The following is a 22,493-nucleotide window of genomic DNA, read 5'->3' on the forward strand; positions in this document are numbered from 1 at the left end:
TGAGTTTGGGGGTTAAATGGGTTCCTGGAGCTGATATTAGACAACGGCTGCCTCCCCTCTAGTCATGCTTCCCCTCTAGCATGACTTCAGCTCATCTGACTTCGCCGTGCCGAGAAGCACTTAGGCCTTTCAGCGGTTTCCTTCCTCCTCCTTGCTGTGCCGCCTTCTAGCCTCAATCGAAAATAAGCTGTTGATACTGGCAGTACATTTTGGTGATGAAAACCGGACATTGTTTTCCTAAGAAGCATTTAGTTGTGTACACTTGAGTTCATTGCCTTGGTTACGGTTTACAAGGAGGTTTTGTTAACTCTGCCAGCTGAGCTGCGAGGGTGCCAGGGTGCCCACAGCAGACAGAAATGATGAAGTGAAATGCACGAGTCGTTTTTTTTCTGCTTTCATGTCTTCAGAAGGGTGTTACTCTGTAGATTTTTATAGACATTCTTGAACATGAGAAGAACAAGATTACAAACTTGAGGAGGAGGGGGTGGGAGGGGAGAAAAAAGTCCTCGAGTAACCAAATTTTTCTTCTGACAAAGTGCTTTCCAGCTTTTTTTCCTCTGTAAAATGAGACTGGTCTTCTCAATGGTGGGAACAGACAGTGCAAGTAATAAACATGCAGTAGAGGGACGATGCTGGCATGCCAAGAGATGCTACTTGAAGATGACAAAGGGAACACACAGCAGAATTTTTGTAGGTGTAAGTAGAACCAGCTGAGTTGCATATGGAGGTGACAGGCACTATTGCAGTGTGGCTGCTGATTTTAGGAACTGATACTGGTGTGGTCCAAGCTGGAGCCACTGTGCTGTATGTCACAGGCTTTTCTGGTGTTTAAATCTACCTGGAAAGGTTTTGACTACTTTATTCCAACCTGAAGCCGTGCTTGCAGGCCCCTGCAGAAAGCAGCTCTGGCACAACACACCCTGAAGACAAGAAAAAAAATAAATCAATTGGGTGTGACCTGTGCTGGAGGCGAGGTTAATGGAATTGGTTTGCATTTTATGGATGACTGTAACGTACCTCAGAAATGGCTGTGATCTTTCCGTCTTCCTTATGGCACAATTACTCTGCAGTTGCAGGTAAGGGATTGTTTCAGAGCGCTTCTCCTTGCAGTTTTCTGAATTGGATGTTTAAGATTTAGGCCTGTGTTTGTGTAGGAGTGCGGTGTCACCCTAGGGCACGAGCACCAGGAGGAAGGAGAGGTGAGGAGGAGAGCATGATGTGGCTGCAGAGTTCCTCTTCCTGGGAAACCCATCAGCACCTGCTGGCCTGTCCAAACCAAATGAACCACACCGTGTGGCAGATCAGCTCAGCCATGCCCCAGCTCGTGTTTTGGATGCTGTCAGCTCCGTATCGCTGAGAAATGGAAGTTGGTGACGATGGGAATGACCACCTGCTCCTTGAGTTCAACCTGGAGGTCTGTAGTGCACTTGTTTATTGTGATTTACCCTGAGGCATGAAGTGTTTTCTTGAGTAATCAAAGTGAAAACAAACATCTCGGGTTCTGTATCGATTTCAGAAGTAATCAGAAAAAGGTGTGTGTGACATTTTTCCTGCAGAACTAACGTAAGGGAATGGCTCCTGCCCTACTGTGGAGCAAACTGCCATGGCCCAGAGGTGCTTTTCACATCTGCCTTTGGCTTTTGGGTCTCTGCATTGGCTCTGCTGTGCCCAGATGAGGAACTGAGCGCTGAGGGGGAACCCCAGGTAACTTGTGCTGGACTCGAGGATACTGAGAAAAGCAGCACCACCGGGCTGCAGCCACAAAACAAGGCACTCTGCTCCATGTTGGGCTCCTGGGTCGTGCCAGGACCTGCAGCACTCGCTTTTCCTCCGGTCAGTGGGACTTTCTGGCATCCTCTGCCCTTACTGGCAGAGGGCAAGGGAAATGTGGCAGGCGGGAGCGTTATCAGCCTGAAATAAAGGGCTTAGGGCTGTGTTTTGTACCAGCTGAGTAGGGCAGCGTTTCCTGAGCACGTTACGTTGGCCTGGTTCCTGATTGCAGTACGAGCTGCTCAGGGAAGTGAAATAGGTGAGTGTTAAATGTAAGTGAGGGATGTTTGGTCTGTACTGAATTTGGGCTGCATTCAAGGTGTGCTGGGCCTCCCTTTTGCTGGCTGTTTCACGTCTTGCTGTGCAGGCGTGCCTGAAGTACATCCTGGCTAGTTCGTCTTCACCAAGAGGAACCTGAACACGAGGCAGCTGTGTGTCTTTGAAGCTCCAGTTATCATCTTCCAGAGTGGCTTAAGCCTGACTTTTTCTAGTTAATGTTTATATATACACAGCTTTGAGACATGTGATTATTTTCCTGTTTCACAGGAGCATGCATTGTTTAGATCTGTTAATTTATTTCTGCTTTCATGCACACACTTGAAGTAGACTTAAGTCTGTTCGCTTTTTTCAGATTTTTTTTTAAAGCAAGATTGAGTATTTTACCCTGTAATGAAGCAAAACGCTGGTTAAGGGGAAAAAATACCTGTAGCTTCCAGAAATGGAAGGCTTTGGAGTCGGATGGAAGGCAGAGAACCAGTTTCACACCTGCAGAGCCTCCCCGTGTGTGTGCCCAGCCTCTCCAGGAGCAACGGGACACGGCTGTGTCCAGCGCCTGCCAACGAATCCAGCCAGCATCCTACCCTCCGAATGCAGAATAGTGCCAGCGCTTCCATAATTAGCTAAAACATTGTCAGCGGCACAGAAGATGCAGGAACAGGGTGCTCTGCCAGGGTGAGGAGCCGGCTTCTCGGTGCGAGGTGAGCAGCTCATGGAAAAACTGAGCTCAGCTGCTGGGTGGAGGCTGCACGAGGTCCCAACCTTTGCCGGTGACCAGGAAAAGAGCGAGCGGGGTTTAGTTGCTAAGGGAGCGCCCTGTTTTGCGTCTGGGCAGCCCAAGAAGAGCCGGTGCCAGGAAGAGATGAGTCGTGGTGTTTGGTATTGTTGCTGCTGCGGAATCTCAGCGGCTGCGAGGAGCTGCTGGCGCTCCGCTCCTCCTCCCTGCCCTGCCTCTGCTTCTCCCATCAAATCGGGTGGGATCGAGGTGGCACTAATGTCTTTGGAGACAGGGTCTCTGCTCTATTCATCGAATTTTCTTAGGTGGATCTTGAGGCATTGACACATGTAGTGCTGCTTAAACACCTGTGTTCTCTAATTCTTTTCCTGATTTTTTTTTTGTGGCCCCCCAGCATGTTTTAGTCCCATCTAGTTCATCACCAAAGACCTCTTGAAACACACAACTGCCTTTTTTTGTCCAGCCAACGTTCCCTATTCCTGCTCTGCAGCACCTTGAGACTTAGAAAATGCTTTTTGTTCACTTTTTTTTTTTTTGTTGTCTGTGTCATTTAGCATGTAATTGCTATTTCCTAAAGAATTCAGCCCATGCTGGAGTAACCAGCTCAGATCACTCGTTTTAAGCTTAGCTCCCCACAACCCTGCACACCGTTTTGGTATAATTGCAGCAAATTAGCCACCGTTAGGTGGTTTATTTCTGAGATGCAAATGCTGGCCGTGTGAATAGATAGACATAGGGATCTGTTCAGGTGCTGCTGGGTGTTATCTGCAGCGTGCTCAGAGACGCGGCTTGGATGTGTTGCCCAGAGGGCCATGCACTGAGCAGGGAGTTTCAGTTGTGCTGGTGTTTATCGAGGAGGTTACGAGCCCGGGGAGCTTGGAAACCACCCTCACAACCCTTTCTCTGCCGAGGGGAAGCACTTCACGGTAGCGCTGCCACCAGCTGCTTTGCCGAAGCCGCCTGGGTCTGGGGGAGATTTTGGCACCGCGCCCGATGGAAGTTGCCGCCCGCAAGGAAACCCCGAGGCGCGCTGGGGCAAGCTGCTGCGCTGCTCGTGACATCCTGAGGCTGCTGATGGAGCCCGACGGCTCGGGACGGGGCTGTGGCTGCCTGTCGCTGCTGCGCGCACGCTGCTGACTCAGAGCCGAGCGTCGGCAGCCCGCTGAGCGAGCAAGGAACCAGGCTTGGACTTCGTCCCCGGGGTGTCAGAGCTTTGTGCCGGCACCCGTGGGACGCCAGGAGGGCTGCGTGCCCCCCAGCAGGGAGCTAGCGATTAGCACTGGGGATTTATGTTACCACTTTCCATTTTTTCTTTCGGTTTTTCATGCGAAGAACAGGCTGCGGCCATGCAGACGGAAGCAGACTGCCTGAGCCCAGAAGCTCAGAAACTGGTAAGGCAAACGGAGGGAGAAGGAGGGAGGGAGAGGGAGGGCTGCTGTGCTGCCCAGGGCTCCCCGGCTGCCCCAGCCCCAAAATCCCAGTGGGGCAGGGGCAGGGGAGGCACCTGTACTCGTTCAGCTCTTCCCGGGCTGCTCAGCCTTCAGTCAGCTCCCCTCGTGCTGGTGTGTGTTTGCACTGAACATGCCTAAAAACCAAAAAAACAACAAACCTTTGTGGTTTGTTATTTTTTTTCAGCCCAGCAGGGACTGTGCCTGTAGTCCCACCGGTATTTTGCAGTCCCCTGGATACCATGAGGTTCCTGGGCATTTATCGAGCTGCTCGGCTCTGCTGTGTTGTGAGGTTGCTTCCTACAGGTTTCTGCCCCAGCTGCCTGTGCCTTTGCCTGAATTCAAGCATAATGATCGTGGATGCTTAGAGAAAGTGCTGTGGCTTTTTTACATGTGTTTTTTTCTATGATTTGGAACAGTCTATGAGAATTTAGCCTTATTTTGGGCATGTGTGTAATTCACGGTAGCGCTGCAGCGAGTAAGGTGCCTGGTTTTGCCCCTGACTGGCAGTCACAGGCAGCTAGCTCTGCTAAAGGCTGGGAGTTTTCTAAGGCTTTTCAAAAATAAGGCACAAAAACGTAAGCTGCTCGCTGCTCAGTTTGTTATGGGAGCAGATACATCAGCTGAATTGGGTCTGTGCTTCCTACAAGTTTCAAAACAGCCCCGAGCCTGCATGAAGTTTTAAAGGAGGGATTTCTCAGCTGCTGACACAAGCTGTCGCTCTCCCCGTTCCTCGTTCCTCGCTGTCACCCCGTGGTTCAGAGGGGAGCTGTCAGACGAGCCCATAATGGGCCTCTCTGCCTAAAGGGTGGTGGTTAGCAAGGAATCCTTGGTTTATATTTAGGCGAACCTGCTGCCCTCTGAGCCATTTACATGTAAGAGAAAGGTAAGCTGGGCAGGATGTGGGCTGAGCAATCCCTGCGTGATTCACAGGCTCGCCATCAGATGATTAAATGGTGCAAAGTGTATTTATTTATAATCCCAACTCGGCTGCAAAAAAATGCAGGTGAGTGACCTCTAACCACAGAAGTCATTTCCAGACAGCCTCATTTCAGGGTGAAGGAGCGTGTGATAATTCAGGAGCAGCTCCTGGGGCTCGCTGGTTTCCATCACTTGTTGCTGGAGCGGAGGGGAGGCAGAGGACAGCAGTGCTGCGGGTTTCCTGCGGTGAATTTGTGCGCCTGCTGCACTGTGGGGATACAGCAAGTCAGGTGCTACTTGTCCAAATAAGCCGTACCTTTTTGAGAAGTACACCAAGCCTTATCAGATTTCTTTTGGCTAACGAAGCATGTGACTGACGTAAAGGGAGCGAACCGTTGTGCAACGCTTCAGGAAAAAGCTTTCACCTGCAGAACACAGGAGCGGGATGGCAGCACCCATGAAAAGTTGTGCTCGCAGCAAACGCCAATTGCTGGCTCTGTGTTGGGCACATTGGCAAGCAACTCAGCCTGAGAATAGCTGTTACAGAAACATGTAATAGCTGTTGCAGGGCTTGCAGGTATCATTTAGTCGGGCAAACATATGTCTTAAAATGTCTGCGGTGTTGGGATCAGAGAGCTTTCTGAATATGGTTTCATGCTGGCAAGCTAACAAACGCTCCAGCCCTCCGCAAAATACAAAAAACAAACCTAATCTTAATTTTTAGCCTTAGAAGCAGATCATTTTGAGTACGTTGGATTTAAGGAGAGCTTTGTATAGATTGAAACCTTCTATGCGTGTAGCTCTCTGTGGTAAGTCCACATAATTTTTTTCAGTGCTCAAAAAAGCAGCATAATTTCCTGCCTTTGTTGGCTATTTCTTGGGGCTTCCAGTGTAACAATGAACCCTTGAACGCTGCAGAAAGGAAAAGCTCCGCGAATGCACACCTTCAGGATGTGTGTCATCAGCCTCTACCTAACCAAGGCACCTCCATAATTCTCTCGTCGGGACGATAATGGACATCCAGCTTCCCCGGGTGAGAGGACGCCGCGCTCGGAGCCGGGAAGTCCCCGCTTCCTCCAGCATTGTGCTTCGTGCAGCAGCGCTGGGCACAGCACAGGTTGACCCCACAGCTGTGGATATTCCCATTTCTCCCCGCAGCCCCGTGGGGCAAACAGGGGGAGGAAACACTGCTGGCCCTGCCCGGCTGGTGTCCAGCTTGTTCTTGGACGGCGTCGCACAGAGGTAACGAAGCAGGTCGCAGGGCCGAAGGTGCCAAACTCCTTCGTGCACGATAAGGATCTGCTGCGCAGGGCTGGATCTTCCTCTGAACACTGAACCCAGCGTTAAGCAGGGCTGTGGGGCACAGAGCAGGAGGACAGGCAAAAGCAACACACGCACTTCGCAGGGCGTCTGCAGCTATAAATCACTGCGGGCGACTGCACTGAAATGACAAAAATGCAGGATGTGTACTTGGAGAGTTCCAGCGACTTCCCCGAAATAAGACAATTCTTTTTCAGCTGCTGTGGGTCTCCACACTCCTCTCGGCAGCGTGGTTGCCGTCTCTCGTTTTGCCCACGGGGCTTTGCATGAAGACCCTGCAGGTTTTTTTTGGATGGCACGCACAGTTCAGCTGAAGCCGCCAGCAATCTTTGTCAGATGCGCGATGCTTCATAAGAAGGGAGTTACAAAAGCTCTTTAATGAGTGCAATTAGGCTTTGTGTTCTTACTCGTCTGTTTTTGCCAGTGATCTGTCACTTCTGATGAGGCCTGCGTTACTCACGGAGTCGGCAGCGAATTTTAGATGGTTCTAAGATTTGCTTCCTTCGGTCTCAGTGATTTATCTCATCTCAAATCCCTTCAATAGCTGTTTGTTTTAGCAGCCTCGAGACTCTCATTTTAGCTTTTGTACTCCGAATTTTCGAAGTCTGCCTGCGCTCGTCGCCGCTGGAGGTGTGCTGAGCAGCATTGTGGCCCTTGTCGGGGTATGGGCGAGGTGACTCGGGTCTGCTCTGGCAGTGCTGGGGCTGGAGGGAGGCCAGGGCTGTTCAGGCAGAGCCTGTTTTGGGGCAGTCAGCACGGGGAGAAAGGCTGAGCTCACGCCGTGCTTTGCAGGCTGTGCAAGAAACCGAGGTATTTATAGCAGAGAGCTGTTAATGCGAAAATGCAGCCCAAGTGTGTGGTCTGCTGAACTGAGACAAGCTGAGTCGTGCTCCTGCTTTTGAGGAAGAGGTCCATAATAAATCTGACCCTCTCACACCTTTGCCTAAAGGTAACAAAATAAGCTGGATTGGAAACAATTCAGTGATCACCTAGACAGCACCCAGCACCCCGAGGAACATGTCTGAAATGTAATGGTCAGCTCACTCATGGAATTTGCTGCAAAATACCAGGCTCATGGAAGGCTGCCCTTCGTTCCTCCACTGTGTAAGATGAGGCTACTGAGAAGCCAACAGGCTGGCTCTTCATGGGGGATGCGTGGAGGAGGTGAGGTCAAATTGGGAGAGGATGGGTCTTGACATGATGCAGGAGGGGAAAAAAGTCTGTATGAGGATGGCCAGGCATCAAAGCAGCGGCCCTGAAAAGCTGCAAAGCCTCCAACCTCGGTGGTTTTCAAGACCCAGGTGGACAAAACCCTGAGCAGCGGGGTCAGAGCTTGGTGCCAGCACTGCTCAGGGCTGGGAGCAGAGACCTCCCGTGGCCCCTGCAGCCAGAAAGTGTCTGGGATGCTTTGGTGCTACACGAGCGAGTCACTTGGAAGTGCTGGTTAGTGCTTGGGGTGGAATAACCTTGCACTGGCTTCTAACAGAGGTGCCAGTAGGTACGTGCTAATGGCAGGATTTGTTAAGTTTGAAAAAATCCTAATTCAAAAGCTATTTAAAAGGATCTGGAATATTTTGTTCCCTTGCTTGTGGTGACAGCTACTTAATGCTGAGGAGCCATGTGGTCCTGGAAAGACAAAGTTCATAAAAAACATATGCTCGTTCCAGGACGTGAGCCAATCCGGGATACTAAAGGAAAATGTATTTTTACTCCTGCATGTCTTAAAGGTTTGAAAATTGGCTCTGTATGAGCAGGCGAGGGCTTCAAAGCTGTAATACAGTAAATTGGAGGCTCCCCATGGATTGCATCTAAAACCAAAACGTATCCTGTATATACACATATACATAACGTGCCATTAAATGGGATGCTCAGAAAGCCAACTCACTGCAGTCAGTGCTGGTATCCAGGGAACTGGCAAGCCTTTTCTCAGGGAGGGCTTGGAATATTGTTTTTTTCTTTCATTTTCCAAGTTTTGTTTCATCGTTGTGCTCAGTTCTGGAGGATGTGTACTTGTGCAGTACAGCTTGCAAGGCTGTGAATCCTTTGGCCCTTGTGATACGAGGAGAACGTATGGGGAGATGCAGATGTGTGTAAAGCACAGCAGCTGCATTGTACATACAGCTGTTTTTTTTCTAATCTGGGAGATCAGCTGGTTGTTGAAATTCATAAGGGAGATACCCACAATCATTTTAACATCCAAATAATCCTGGCTTTGTGTCGCCCTCTTGTTATTTAGGTTTCTTTTCAGGTAAAGAGGGATCATGTAAAGTCAATCCAAGGCTTCTTCCAGCACCGTGATTCCTTATTTTGAGCATATGCCTTGGAGCACTTTTATACAGTGGCTGTCTTAAAAACTTGCAGACCTCACAGCCTGGAACCTCTGTCCCTGGTAGGGCACACAGGTGTGTTCATGGTTTTTTTTCCAGAACCCAGCTAATTGCCTCAAAATTCAGACCAGGAGCTGAAAAGAGCCAAGCCAACATTGGCTCTTTCTGCCGTGGACGCTTTTACCCTCTGAGCAGGTTTTCTGGTGTTGCAAGTGGTTTCTCAAGCTGAAGGCATCTGGGGTGTACGGATTAGAAACTCCTTTCATTTCAATGTGTGGCATTTGCACAACAGGGAGCTGAAACAGTCCCCAAGATCTATAGATATATAACACGTCTGCTGGCTGTGTGCCTGTTATTATTATTTTTACTTTTATTTTTTATTTTTTGCCGAGGGACTGTCTAATTCAGATTCTTCGTTGTTATTTTTGATGAGGATTTAAGGTGTACAACGCTGCGGGATCTCAGACTTCCCATACAGGAGCTTGTGCTTGGCTTTCCCCAGCCCTTCCCTGTTACCTGAAAATCGTAGCCCTCTTCCTCCTGGTCCGAGTGGTTGAACATTTTTTGGGGGTGGGCAGGATACCTTTATTTTTCCTCTTGGTTTTCTTTCTGTTTAGGAGTGCTAGCGAAAGAGCTGGTGCTCTGACTTTCTGTATGCTCGACCTGCATGTTATTGTAGTTTTTCCTGCAAAAACAGGTATTTTGCTTACAGGGAGCAGCTCTGGGGCCAGGGGAGTTGAGTTGGGTGCCCTCCTAGAGTGACAATAGTGTGCAATCCCACTTGCTCCCTGCCCAGCCCTCCTGAATCACACTGGATGCACCGCTCACAATCCCACCGGACCAAAGCTGAGCTGACTTTGCACATCAGGCTTCCTGTTTTCGCCTGGGATTTAAACCAGATTATTAAAAATGTTCCTTCCCAGCCCGTTCTGGCACTTCCAACCCCGTCGAAATGAGGAAGCTCTATAGCTCTCGTGGGAGGCCTGTTCTTGGCAGGTTTCCCCCTCCAGAGAGCTTTGGGCTTGAATGGCGATGTCTGGATGCTCAGATGGAGCCGATGTGTTTGCTTGGGATCCCTGTTCCCTTGCCTCCATCGTTCCAGCCCTGGTGGTGTGTAGTTGTGCTGAAAGGCAGCGTTCGCCGAGCCGCTGCACCCGCCTGTGCGCTCACACCGTGTCAGCCGCCGGGAAGAACAGCACGTAACGTGTTTATTGTGGGTCCAATTAACTCATCAATAAAAAAAACAATTGCACCGCATGGGGGGAAAAAAACAAACAAGCCAGACCTGCCTTTCTTAAATAAATCAATCCGGCCGTGTTCTCCCTAGCAGTGTTTCCTCTCCAGCCCCACAACTGGTAATTAAAGAGGCACGGGGCTCTGCTCAAGGCGGCTGCTAACTGGGGGTAGTGCCCGCACACGGGTGCATTACCTGCCGGGGAAGCACAACAAGCTGTGGAAGGCAGGGCCATTCCCTGCAGGAGGGAATTAACTCCTACAGGTGTGTTTACAGCCCTGCCGAGTCCAGCCTCCGTGTCTGGGGCCCTGCTGAACGAGCGCGCTTCGCGTCGGAGCGCCCGGCTGTGATTTCACCGCTGTGTTCCCTTCTGCAGGCTGAAGCAAGGCTGGCGGCGAAGCGAGCGGCGCGGGCAGAGGCACGGGAGATCCGAATGAAGGAGCTGGAGCGGCAGCAGAAGGAGGTACGTGCGAGGTGCTGGGGGCACGATCCAAGAACCTGGAACAGGGGGCCAGCCTCTGCTTGGCTGAGACCTCAGTCCGAGTGGAGCTGGTGCTCCTCGGTTTTATTTGCTATCGTAGGATAGCAAATAAAATGGCCAGGAAAAATAATTCACTGAATAATCCAGTATAACAATTCCCAGAGAAACACCAGTGGTTAGTTAGCTTGTAATCATTGTTTAATATTAAACTCGGAGGTATGCAGCTTGTTTGTGTGCGCACTGGGGGTGAATTCCTAACATTTCCTTGGGAATACTGAGGGAGGGAGAGTCCTGGCCCTCCTGTGGCTCTCTTCTTGCAAGCCGTGTCACTTCGTTGCTGTGAAATTGGGGTTGTCCTGTTCATAAAAATGATGGTCTGCTGTGGGCAGAGGTAAAATTTGGTGGCTGACAGTTGGAAACTGAACTTGGTAAAACACTGCCTACTCCAGCGCTTTTGGATGAAATCCCCAGCATAGCCTCTCAAAACCCTTGGAAAAAACTGTTGTTTTTGTGCAATCAGCAAAGTTACGTGTCAGTGTGAGGGCAGATCGTGGGTGTCCAGAGTAGAAATAGTCATGAATGATCCTGAAGACCAAACCAGCCACTTCTGCTCCTGTTCTGGTGGGTAGGAGCTGAGCTGCGTGGTGTTCTCTCCACTCCAGGAAGCTGGGAGCAGTGGTTTGTTTTGAAGCCACAGAAGCTCAGACAGTGCCATTAAAATGGAGCTGGGAGCACAGGTTGACCAACCCAGTGGTGTGACAAGCAGTAGGGCTTAAAACTTACATTTGCTGATGTCCAGTGAACAAAAATGAAGTGAGATTTATTGAAACAGCAGAGTAGACCTAGCAGGGTCAACAGCAATCATAATTTAATTTATCCAAGTAAAATAAGTTTTGATGGAAAGGGAAGAAGTAAGGATTTTGGAGGAGGGGTTATGCAGGAAGAAGCAGCATACATCTGTGCTTTGGGATGCAGAGAAGGAACAGAACAGCCTGGAACAGAAGTTGGTGGGCAGTTTGCCCATACCGAGCTTTGTGCCTCGCCAAGCTGAGGCACGTTTGGATGTGCCTTAGCACCCCGCAGCCGGGTTGGAAGTTCCTGCAAACACCCCAGAAGGAAGAGCTGCAGGGGGGCACTGCTGCAAGCACAGTGCCCGTAGAAGAGCGGATCCTTTTAGTGCTACAGCTGCTGCTTGTCGAGGGATGCTCCTTGTAGCCCAGCCCATGGCCATGAGGGTTGCACCGTGGATGAGTGTTGGTACCGTGAGGCCTCCTGGTGTGCCTGTAGTGTGATGGAGTTGCTCAGCAGCCCCTGGGAGCCCCAGCAGACAAACAGTAGGTGTTTTGTTTGGGCTGCGAACTAAGTATGGGTGTTGTGGCAGCTGACAGCATTACCATCTAATTTGCAGATGACACTAATGAGCCTTGATGACCCCTTGAAGATTAAAAGCTGCTGCTGCAAAGGGCATCCTAGTAAATTGAAATGTTGGTATGGAAGCTAAAGCCTGCAAAGGTTCCGTGTGCTCCCACAAATAACTGATCTGAAACTTGGTGAAAATCTCCTTATGTAGATGGAAATGGAATGGTACAGGGTGTCACGCTAACACAGGGAGTTCAGTGCAAGCTAACCCAGATACTCACTACAATCTGTTTTGTAATTCACTGGCATAAATTACAGACTGTGACTGCACACTTGCTTAATATTTCGCAAGCTTGGATATTCCCTGGATTTTTCACATAGCTTCATCTCAGCCCCCAGATGCAAGGTAGAGCTAATGAGGGTGGCTGCACAAAGCTTTTCATTGCCACAGATAACTTCCAAATATAATAAAAGAGAGCACAGATAAATAAAACCCTGAGTAGCGATCAGCACAAGGGATTTGGCAGCTGCTTCTTTGGAGAACATACTGTGGTGATACTGGTGTCTGGATAGCTTGCTGTCTGCCATCTTCCTTTTCCTTCCCAAACTCTTCAGAGAAATAAATAGCACATTCACACATGTCAAACAACCAGAGCTTTAAGCGCTACCACTTCAGAAGGCTTCTTAGAGCCGGTTATGGGATTTAAAAAGCAATGAATAAATTTATTGCATGTGCGCTTACTTGTTCATGCTTCAAGCAGTGTACATGCTCTGACAGGCTTCTGGTGGAGCATGGATCTCTTGAGAATGTATGTATGCTGTTGGCCTAGGTTAAAAGTTTCCAGATGTTCCCATTACAAGCTATAAACATGGCAATATAGCTCCCACTGGCAGTGAAATAGGGTGTTTTACTGATTTGGATTTGGACTAGAGACTGACTCCTGTCCTGCCCACCAGCAAGTATTAAAGATGTTTCTTAATCTGTCTTTCATTTTTCCTAACTTTAAAATAATTGGATAATTTCTGCATCATGAGGCTGTGTATATGATTTAGCTCATGTTCTTCTTGCTGGAAATGCAAATGCACAAGGTACCTGAGATTTTTGTTGTCTATCATAGAAGTCTCTGTAGTAGAAGGAGCAGCTGTTTCATTAGAAAGCTGTTAAAGTAGCCACATGTGAGGAGTGCCCCAAAGATTAGTCACAGTGTAATAAAGCTCACCAGTAAATGGTGGGGAGTGTGCGATACCACACCAAGCTCCTTCTGGCAGGATTGCCTTAATGTAGCACAGCAGAAATTTCAGCACAGGTGATTCTTCTGGAAGTTGTGTTTGTTATCAGCCACCTTATTGACCAGTCCTTTTCCTTTCAGAGGAGCGTATGGTGAGGAGCTCATGGCAGGCAGCCTGGGTTTAGGTGGTGGTCAGCAGGCTTGCTGCAGGTGCGGGATGAGCCTTTGCTTCATGTAAATTGAGTTGGGAATGTAAGGTATAGACGGCTTTAGGAGTAAAGAACTGTGCCGTGCGATGTGGGAAAGCTGCGACAGAAGGCTGCTGCAGTGCTGGGTGGTGGAACAGGATCCCAGATGTGTTTGGGAAGGTGGTTTCATCTCATCGCCTGATACCATCTCAGGCCGAGCAGCAGCGTGCTGTCAGGGAGAGGAAGGTAAGGAGAGCACACGTGCAAGTCTAACAGAGAAGTAAGCCAGGTAAAGGGTGTTTTCTGAAAGAAAACAAGCACAGGAACCACGATCTATGCTGCTCTGTGAAGACAAGGGCAGTGGTCGGTCCTGAATCGCGTGTATTTGACAGAGCAAGGCTCCTCGTGGAGAGTCTCTGAGAAAGGCACAGATGTGCTTGAACACAGCCGCGTGAACTTGCTCTGCACTGCTTGCTGCTGCTGCTGCTAGCCACCAGAGATGCAAGCGATTAAGCAGGAGGCTGCTGCAGGCTTTCTGGCACCCTTAAGCACGCAGTAAGTCAGAGCAGGAGAGGCAGATGCCAATTGCCTTGCTCAGCCGCGTGGGTGACTGTCAGAGGTGGTGGCACGTAGCTGATAGGACTCCTGGCACCTACGGGTCCTGTGCTGCCCCCACCCTGCTGCCGTGCTCCTTAAATGCTCGCAGAGCCAAAGGTTGGTCCGTCTGGTTCCTGCTGCAGGGCTGTGTTTGGTGCTGAGTCAAACGCTTGTGTGCGTGCAGGTATTTATTGTTCACTCACAGCAGAACAAGTCAAGAGCTGGCTGGTTTCTCTGAGTACCAAACTGTTAATTCTAGCGAGGTTACCAGGTTAAACTGCAGAGATTTTTTTTTTTTTTTTTTTTTTTTTTTGTAGAAGCTTGCAATAAAATTTATTAAAGCCCTGTTTCCAAGACTTATCCAACAGTTATGTTTCAAGACAGAAAAAAATTTGCCTTTGCTGCTTTGTCAGTTTTCCTTCCCTGGCACACTTGGCATGCATTTGTCCTCCTTTGCATTTATGCTTCTGGTGGCATAAAATGCATTGCCAGTACTTTGTGGTGTTTTTTTTTCTCTCATGTCAGTCAGAGCCTGCCACTAATACTGTGGGCAAAGCACATTTTTGTGATACCATAAGAGAAGGAAAGTGCTTTCTAAGACCGGTGGCTGCTCAGAAGTCTGTTGGCTGTTAAGCTCTTAGTGGGGGGCATACCTGCAATGGAGAGGACTGTTTGAAAGAGTTTTTTTCCCTCTTCCGTGTTATCTAACAAGGACAGCACGCTGATTAGAGACCAGTCACTTCAGAGACGAGCTGATGTAACGGCTGACCGAGAAACCCCAGGTTTGTGAAAGGTGGTGACAGTGAGGACAACAAACACGGCTCTGTCCCTGTGTCCTCTCCACTGCTCTGATGTGCCCGGCCCCAAACAAGGGCCCTGTTGTTATCGTAGCCACCCATAATCTGGGTCCTGGACACAAAACCTCTTCAGTGCCCTGCTGCATGCACCAGGAGCACCTGCTGTGCCAAGCCTGAAGCGTCGGGGTTTGGAGAATAAAGGCATGCGTGGCCTGCTCTGAAAGCTACGGAACAGCCCTCAGAAAGCATCCGTGTACCAGTGTGTATATGGAGCATGGCGTGGGAGACACATCCACGGCAGAGCTAGAGGAACAACAGCCGCACGTAAAGCTGCGGTGCTTGGCTTCCTGCGCAGATAAAGCGCTCTGCATGTGCAGATCAGCCCCTGCTCTTGGGAACGGTGGGAGGCTTGCCTTCATTTTCCTCTTAGAGGCTTTCTTAGCAGCAGATCAGCGAGGTGATTAGTTGTGTGGGAACGCTGCCTTTCAGTGCGGGTCTCAATTATCCCCTGGGTGCTCCTAGCAAGAGGAATTAATGCTTCTGAGGTATTAAGTTGGCTTCTGCAGTTGGCCTTCCCGATCACGAAGGGGAACCTGATCTGGGCACCAAGGCAGGGACTGGCAGGAGGGCGCTTTGCTTCCCAGCTCAGGGTTCACCTGAGGTGGCCCAGGAGAGCAGCGGATGGCGAGGATCCTCTGGCCCCAAAATACAGGGGACAAACCTCCCTGCCACCCTCTGACCAGCTGAAGGGCTGGAGTTGGAGCAACATCCCCTTCTTCTGGCTCACCTTCACGGAGCAGGGGGCTGGTGGGTGAATTTATTCAGCGTCGGCGCTTACCCAGGCAGTGGCGGTTCTGAGAGCAGCGCTGTGCTTCGCTTCAGCTAAATTCAGCTGTGTTAGAGCAGCCCCCATTCTGATATGCTGACACTGTCCCGCACGCAGCTGGAGGATGTGCAGTGCTGGTATTGCCCTTAGCAGAAGGACAGCTGCTCTGTAGGCACTGCTGGGTTTGCTTTTACTCTGGTTGTTGCATGGCTGTCACCACAGGTGAATATTTGGGCATCTGTGACATTTAGAAGGAGAGTTGGAAAGGCAAGAGGCCCTGCCTTACAGCGGGTCGGTCTCCGGCCAGTGCAAAGCCCAGGGAGAAGTGTCTGCACCTCCAGGAGTCCAGCAGGTAGGCAAACAGGAGCGTATTTCAGCAAGGCACGTGGAGGAAGCCTGGAACATAAACCCTGCTTTCATTTCACTCAGCTTGACAGGATTTCAATGTGTACTTTTCTGTATTCATGTTTTACTGTATGTTCTGTAAAATTGATATTTTTCCCTCTAGCCTGGCTCATGGAACATTGCATTGCTGTTCATCCATTCACGCTCGCTTTTCTTTCCTTGTTTCTTTCCTTCCCCTTTTTTTCTCCCCCTAGATCTATCAAGTTCAGAAGGTAGGGCTTGCTGTTTCATTCTCGTTTGCATGCGTGTTTTCTCACACTACCAATCCTGTTAGCACTTCAGAAAAACTTCTGTAGAACGGAAGATGCCCAGCAGGCTTTGTATTTCCACGCCTTTACATCCCCTTTCCTCCCCTAGCCTGGTGGGGTGGGCAATAAAGGGGAGTGGGGGAAGATGACCTGCATAAAATGGCTGGTCAAGGACTTCATGTAACCTTTCCCAGTGACTATTTGGCAATGAACAACGAGCATAAGAGCAGTTCTGCAAACCATCCGATGCGTGCAAATAGGGTGGCTCCCGTGTCACTGTACAGCAGTGTTGCTGTTGAAGGCCAAGTGTATCGCTGGAAATATTTCAGGCTGGGCAAGCACCTAACAGGTGCCAGCAGGAGGAGTGACTTTGAGATGACTTTGCCTGCAGAAAGGCACCGAGTAAATCAGGGATATGGTGGTTGAATTTGTAATTGTCCTGTAAATAAAGTGCACGGCCTTCCTGCCGTCTGCCCAAGAAGCTACAAGCACTTTTATGTTGTTTAATACTCTTCCCCTTGGTTTGAAGGCATGATCTCTTCCTAATTTCCTCCTCGTAGCTCGAAAAGGTGGCTCAGCTAATAATAATAGTAATCAGCATAGCTGTAATGGGGGTCACTTGCCCTGTACCAAAAGCTGTTTGGCCCCTCTGCACTTCCAGCACGCGCCCTGTGTGGATCCTGCAGGGAGAATAGCCCTGAAGAGGTTTTGCAGGGAGGGACAAAGCATGCACTTCTTTAAGCCTGCCCATTTTCCATTTCAATGAATGAATTTTTCTGAGATTTATTTTTTTTTTTTTGCTTGCTTGCTGAGTGATAAATGCGTCCTAAACCCCCCAGCCTGCTTGCTTTGGCCTTGGCTGCATGTTTCCCAATGCTTGGCATAGCAGTGTGTGCTTTTGGAAACGCTGACCTCTCCTTTAAGTGCCTGTGTGTGTGAAGGTGGCTGCCCAAAGCATGTGCTCTGGTGCTCAATCCCGACTCGCTTCATTTGGTGACAAATACATCTTACTCTTGTTTTTACATGGGGAGTGACTGTGTACCCAGTGAATCACATTAACAGCTTCCCGTGGATCAACAGGCTCGTTATCGGTCTCCTTTATGGACACTAATTTAATCTCCTGGTACATACGCAGCCCCATGGAAACAAAGAAGTTGTTTACTGTTGGTGTCCTGACATGGATGAGAAGATAAGTGGGTTAGCTTCACAACATCCCGGAGTGAGTTTGCAAGTCTAGCAGTCTCACTGTCACTTAGTGAGCAAATCTGATCTGGACTTCTCTCTCAATGGTATTAATGTCATTAATTATTTAATTTTAGTATCACCTCTCAGGGTAGAGGAGAACTTGAGGGTGGCAGAGACATCCGACTTAGGACCAGATGAATAGCCTTTAGCATTTCCATCTCCTTTAACCTATACGTTCACTCCAGCCAGGCCCCTCTGGGCAGAGCAGATGACTTAAAGAATTGGGAAGTGGCTGATGGGACAAAATAGCTGATATGGGAGATGCTGCTGGTTAAATCCATCGTGAGATGTGCTGTTTAGATTACAAATAGTCACTAAGCAATCCCTTTCATTAACGATTTTTTTCTGGGGGCAGTAAGCACATTGCTACGTCACTTCAAATGGTGGAAAAAAAGACTGGAAGTGGAATTTAATTCGTGCCTTACAAGTCTTTTAGGGGGTGTTTCCTCATCTCCCTTCTGTGAAACCGAGTTCCGAAGCCTGTGTCAGAAAGTAAGAACAGAGGGAAGAAGAAAAAGGAAGTAGGAGACCTTACAAAAGTCATCAGCAGGTTTATGGACCCTTCCTAGGTGTGAGAAGGGGTTCCCTGCCTTTATATTAATGTTTTAGGTTTTTTTTCCCACTGGTTGTACAGTTTTGTTTGTTTTTTAATTAAATCTGTTTCTAGTGTCAGAAAATCTGGGGGAAAGAAAGCCTTTAATAAGGCTTTACCTGATCTGATTTACCACCAAGTTTAATCTGCAGGTTCTGCTCATGTCTACAATCCTGACCAGCTGGAGTTCATATAATTTTAGGAATTGGGCTCATTTGCAGCACATGATGTATGTAAAACGCAATTGCACAGCATGCTGTCACACATATATTTCAGTTCTTCCTGGAAGTAACCAGTCCAAGCACATGTGAGGAAGCACGTAAGCTTTGAGAAACCGTAGTTCATGTAGTGCTCTCTAATTTCATGTAGTTTAAGGGAGAAATTTCATGTAAGCGCAACCTGGATAAGCAGTGTAGAGGGTTACTGCACATATTTGAGCAGAAGAATAGATTTTAACAGGGAAAGAGGAAGGGAATGCTTCTATGTCCTCGTAGGGATGTGGTTAAATGCCTTGAACTGTTGTCTGTTCTTGTTCCAGAGAGATGCTCACATACTGTTTATACCTGCAATGCAGTGAATTCATTTCCCATTTTCAAATTACTGGCCTAAATACTTTCCAATATTATTTTTTCCCAATTTCACCTCACCCCTGACAGCATCCCAAGGTCTTTGTGCAGTTTGGGTTGTCCAGGACGGCCTCCTAATGGGGCAACTCTCTGCAATTTCTACCTCATAACCAGCTTCCTTCCCTTCAAGCTGTCAGAATGAAAATGAAGATGACCTTAAATGAAAATCATTTTGCTGCCTAATGAGGAAGAACTCCAAAGTAGGAATAAACTGATGCAATATCATAAAGTGCTCAGATGTTTCTTCTCGTTTTTTAATTAATAGTTTTTTTTTAGGAGTGAAAGTCAAATTACATTAATACCATTGAGTGAGAGCTAACTACAGAGCATAAACCAGAAAAAGATTCTGAGTTTGGGTCATTGCTTAAGGTTTAACTGCTGCTGCTTCTGCCTCCTCAAGCCTCTAAGAAAGCAGGCAAGTATAGGCTTGTTTTTTCCACAGGTACACAAAATGCATAACGTGAACTGTTCGTAGACACGTGCTGTAGTTCCTTAAGCAGGATTTCCAGCTGGTGACTGTGCTCCAGCCCGGTGCTGTTCTTTGCACAGCGGGGCTACAGTTCCCATCAGGAATGCAAACTTCCCCAGACTGCAGTCCAAGTGCGGGTTTGGGGCGGAAGAAAAGGCCTGTTCAACTCGTTGATCCTGAACAAGTGGCTGTCTGGTGGAAATGCAAGTTCAGTGGGAAGTTCCAAACGTGATGCCGAGAAAACATGACCTGAGAAGCAGCTCAGAAGAAAGATCCTGCTAGGAAAACTTAGTGCTAAAATGCGCAGAGCTCTAGAGGGTCCTGTGCTGCCATCACTGCTGGTAGCGCTGCTGCCACGGTGATGGAAAGGTGGACAAAAAAGAGATCTGGGCAGTTCTGAAAGCAGTGAGGAAGAATGCACCGAGATTAGTTGCATTTCATTCACCTTGTCTTCCCTGTTTGGCAAATCTGTGCGGTAAACATGATCTGACAGCATTTTTCCTCCTGAAAGTGTTCCGTGCTCAGCTCCCTCCTAATGAGTCTTGACTTAAGTGGGTCAGGGCCTCAGGACTCATTACACCCTTTGCTCCTTTCCCCATAGTGCTGTTTTTTGGGGTTTTGCCCTGCTGAGAAGTAAGAAGGCGTCCCGTGAACACCCCTCTGCCTGGAAGCTTTTCCTGGGCATGTGCTGCATGGCGGGCCTTGTCCCCGTGTCCCTGGCATGGCTGTGCAGTGTGTGTGTGTGTGAATCCCCTGGCGATGCACGTCTCGATGTCAGTAGCTGCCTTTCTCGTCTAAATTCTGTTTTTCCCTTTTTCTGTCTGTAGAAATATTATGGTCTGGATACTAAGTGGGGCGACATCGAGCAGTGGATGGTAGGCCTCGATCGACGTGGTTACCCAGCTTTTACGTGTTGAACGCTTGTACGGTTGCTAGTTTGAACCCCCCAGTAGGTGTTTCCATACACTGGAAGCGTGAACTCCTCCCTTAGCACAAAGATTTTGGTTCAGTACCTGAAACGTGGCCTAACCAGAGGAAGGGTTTGGGCAGAGTCATCGATTCTTCCAGACCTCTGTCCAGACCCTGCCACCTGAAGGTTGGCCTACAGACCCCCTGAACCCCCTCACACAAGGAATGTGTGCGCTTACTCTATTTCTTGTGGGGTTTGCTACAGTGTGAGTCTCTTCAAATCTGTCTTCGGTTAAATTTTGGGCAAGTTTTATCCGTGCTGCTTCAGTTATCCTTGTACTTATTGCTCCGGGAGCTCTCCAGAGCTGTGACCTGTGGCAACGCTGGCTTTTGCTGGTCCCGCTGGAGTTGGCTTGGCAGCTCAGGTATAGACTTGGCTGTTAGCACCATCTGACTTCTTACCAGCCCTGATGTGGGATGAAGGAACAGGGATGAAGGCCTTGACTTGGCGTGTCTGAAGTTCATGGCATCGCTTACCAGTGATGCTGGGTGAATCACACACGCTGAAAAAGGCAAAACGGAGCAGCTCCGCTTCCAGCGGGGAGGAAAACTTCCAAAGGCCCTGAGAGCCTTGCTAATTAGCCAGCATTAATGCTGGTTTGGTGCATGCCTTCCTGAAACCTGCTGTCACAAGGAGCAACATGAAGATGCTGCAGTCTCGCAGATAAGCCACTAAGTCTCTTCAAACCCTCGTTTGGTGAGCTTAGCTCCCTGCTACTAGTAATTCCCTGGCTTAGAAATCAGTTCAGACATGAGAACCCTTAATTATAATGCTGAAACTTTCTCCTCTCGTTTCCTACCACTGCTCAAAAATTCCATGTAAAATTAATTTACTGACAGGCAGCAAATGCTACAGCACTTTCCAGGTTTCAAAGGGCTGTAAAGCAGAAAGCTTAATTACAAGGGCCTGCGAGTACCCCGATTCCCAGTGCAGGGGAATGCACTCGATCATGTAAACAGATTTCTGAGATGCAAATAAGTCCCTGCATACGTTTCCTGCAAATGTAACAAAGTGTACAGTGAAATAAAAGGGAGGGGAAGAAAGCTGGGGTCACCACGAAGGGAAAAGGGCTTTTGGGATTTGACAAGGTGTCACCTTCCATTATGTGGCTTAACCTTCCTGACTCCTAAACGCTCTGAGCTTCCCTGTGTCTTTCTGAAGGCTCTGTGTCGGTGTGTCTGTCCTTTCAACACTTCACTTTTTGTTTTTCTCTGCTGCCTCGGTAGGAAGACAGTGAGCGTTACTCCCGTAGAGCCCGAAGAAATGCCTCGGTTAGTATTTGCTTTTGCTTTGTAGCTAAACGTTTCCCCTGAAGTAAACAGACGTATATAAGGCAGTTCCTTTTAGAAGGAAAAAAATAGAGCATCCCCTTCCCCCCTAGCTGAATAAACCACCAAAAACCACTTCCTGGCTGCTCTGCCCTCTCCCCAGCCACTCCGAGGAGCTTTTGCAAATACATGAGAATAAAAGGGGGGGCAAGGGAGGTGGGGGAGACAGCCTGCTTGGAGGGTGTAATGTAAATTTATTCAGCTGTGGCCAAGAACATAGAACAAGGAATGGCCAAGCAAATCCATAATCACCCTGTAGTAAAATGCTTGGTAATGTTTCTTGGGCAGGGTATGATTTCATTTAGTTTTTGCTCGTAGCTTAACAAAATTCTTTTATTAGGTATTTATTCTTTAAGCCTTTTCTGTCCTTCTGTCCCATCAAAGCCACCCGCATTTACATCACTGCCTGTTATTTCTGTTCTTTTCATTGGTTTCTTGTCTTTATACTTTCTTTTGCTAGGCTTCGGATGAAGATGAGCGCATGTCAGTGGGTAGCCGTGGAAGCCTGAGGGTTGGTAAATTGTACGATTTCAGTCTGCATGTGTGTGTATCGATGATGCTGTCCTCCTGTACCACCAGAGCAGTTATTCTGCTTTTTTTTTTTTTTCCTCAATTCACTGAAAACATCTTCCTTCCAAAGTCATGCCACTGTCCGTGTTCAAGGTGCATGTGTTTCCCAAGAACATTTTGGCCAGTAATTCTTTGAACCAGGGGGTCTCTCAGATTTGCATTTGCTGATGAGGAACACAAGCAAAGAGTGTGACTGCAGATACCCTTCTGGTTACTGCTTCTCGCCGGTGCTGCAGGAAGTCCTCAGCCAAAATTACGCTCTGGGCTGCTATTTTTTGTGTGCACCGTGGAAACTCCCCTGCTTGTTTGTTGATACTGAGAATTTGGGAAGCAGCCCCGAGCTGAGCTGTGGGGAGGGAGAGCACCCAGTGCTAATCAGGAAAAAAACTTCAAATGCTTTTTCTCAAAATACCAGTACAGTGCTTGTCCTTACACGTGCTAGAGTTAAGATTTTTACACAATCAGCTCTTGCAATTGTGGAGGTAATTTAAGCAGTTTAATTCTGACCAGCTAATGCTGTTGGGGCAGCGT

The 22,493-nt window shown here is 48.6% G+C and overlaps 1 protein-coding gene across 42 annotated transcripts in view; it reads left to right on the plus strand.

The window, feature by feature from the left end:
• The window catches only part of LRRFIP1 (LRR binding FLII interacting protein 1), a 101,363-nt gene that overhangs the window by 32,567 nt on the left and 46,303 nt on the right, over nucleotides 1-22,493 (plus strand). For 14 of the 42 annotated variants that reach the window (XR_011810774.1, XM_072041244.1, XM_072041237.1 and 11 more), the window contains exons 1-6: nucleotides 3,679-4,173; nucleotides 10,409-10,495; nucleotides 16,109-16,126; nucleotides 19,922-19,969; nucleotides 21,291-21,335; nucleotides 21,853-21,903. Coding sequence is in view for 40 of the 42 variants with exons in the window: in XM_072041244.1 (XP_071897345.1) it covers nucleotides 4,072-4,173; nucleotides 10,409-10,495; nucleotides 16,109-16,126; nucleotides 19,922-19,969; nucleotides 21,291-21,335; nucleotides 21,853-21,903 (351 nt within the window). In the remaining 2 variants the exon portion in view is untranslated. Of the gene's footprint in view, nucleotides 1-3,677; nucleotides 4,174-10,408; nucleotides 10,496-16,108; nucleotides 16,127-19,921; nucleotides 19,970-21,290; nucleotides 21,336-21,852; nucleotides 21,904-22,493 lie in introns of those variants that run through there. The other 28 variants (XM_038182463.2, XM_038182465.2, XM_038182470.2 and 25 more) reach the window with 13 other exon arrangements.

Source organism: Anas platyrhynchos, chromosome 7 (genome assembly GCF_047663525.1).
Source record: "Anas platyrhynchos isolate ZD024472 breed Pekin duck chromosome 7, IASCAAS_PekinDuck_T2T, whole genome shotgun sequence".
In the NCBI taxonomy this organism is placed as follows: Eukaryota; Metazoa; Chordata; class Aves; order Anseriformes; family Anatidae; genus Anas; species Anas platyrhynchos.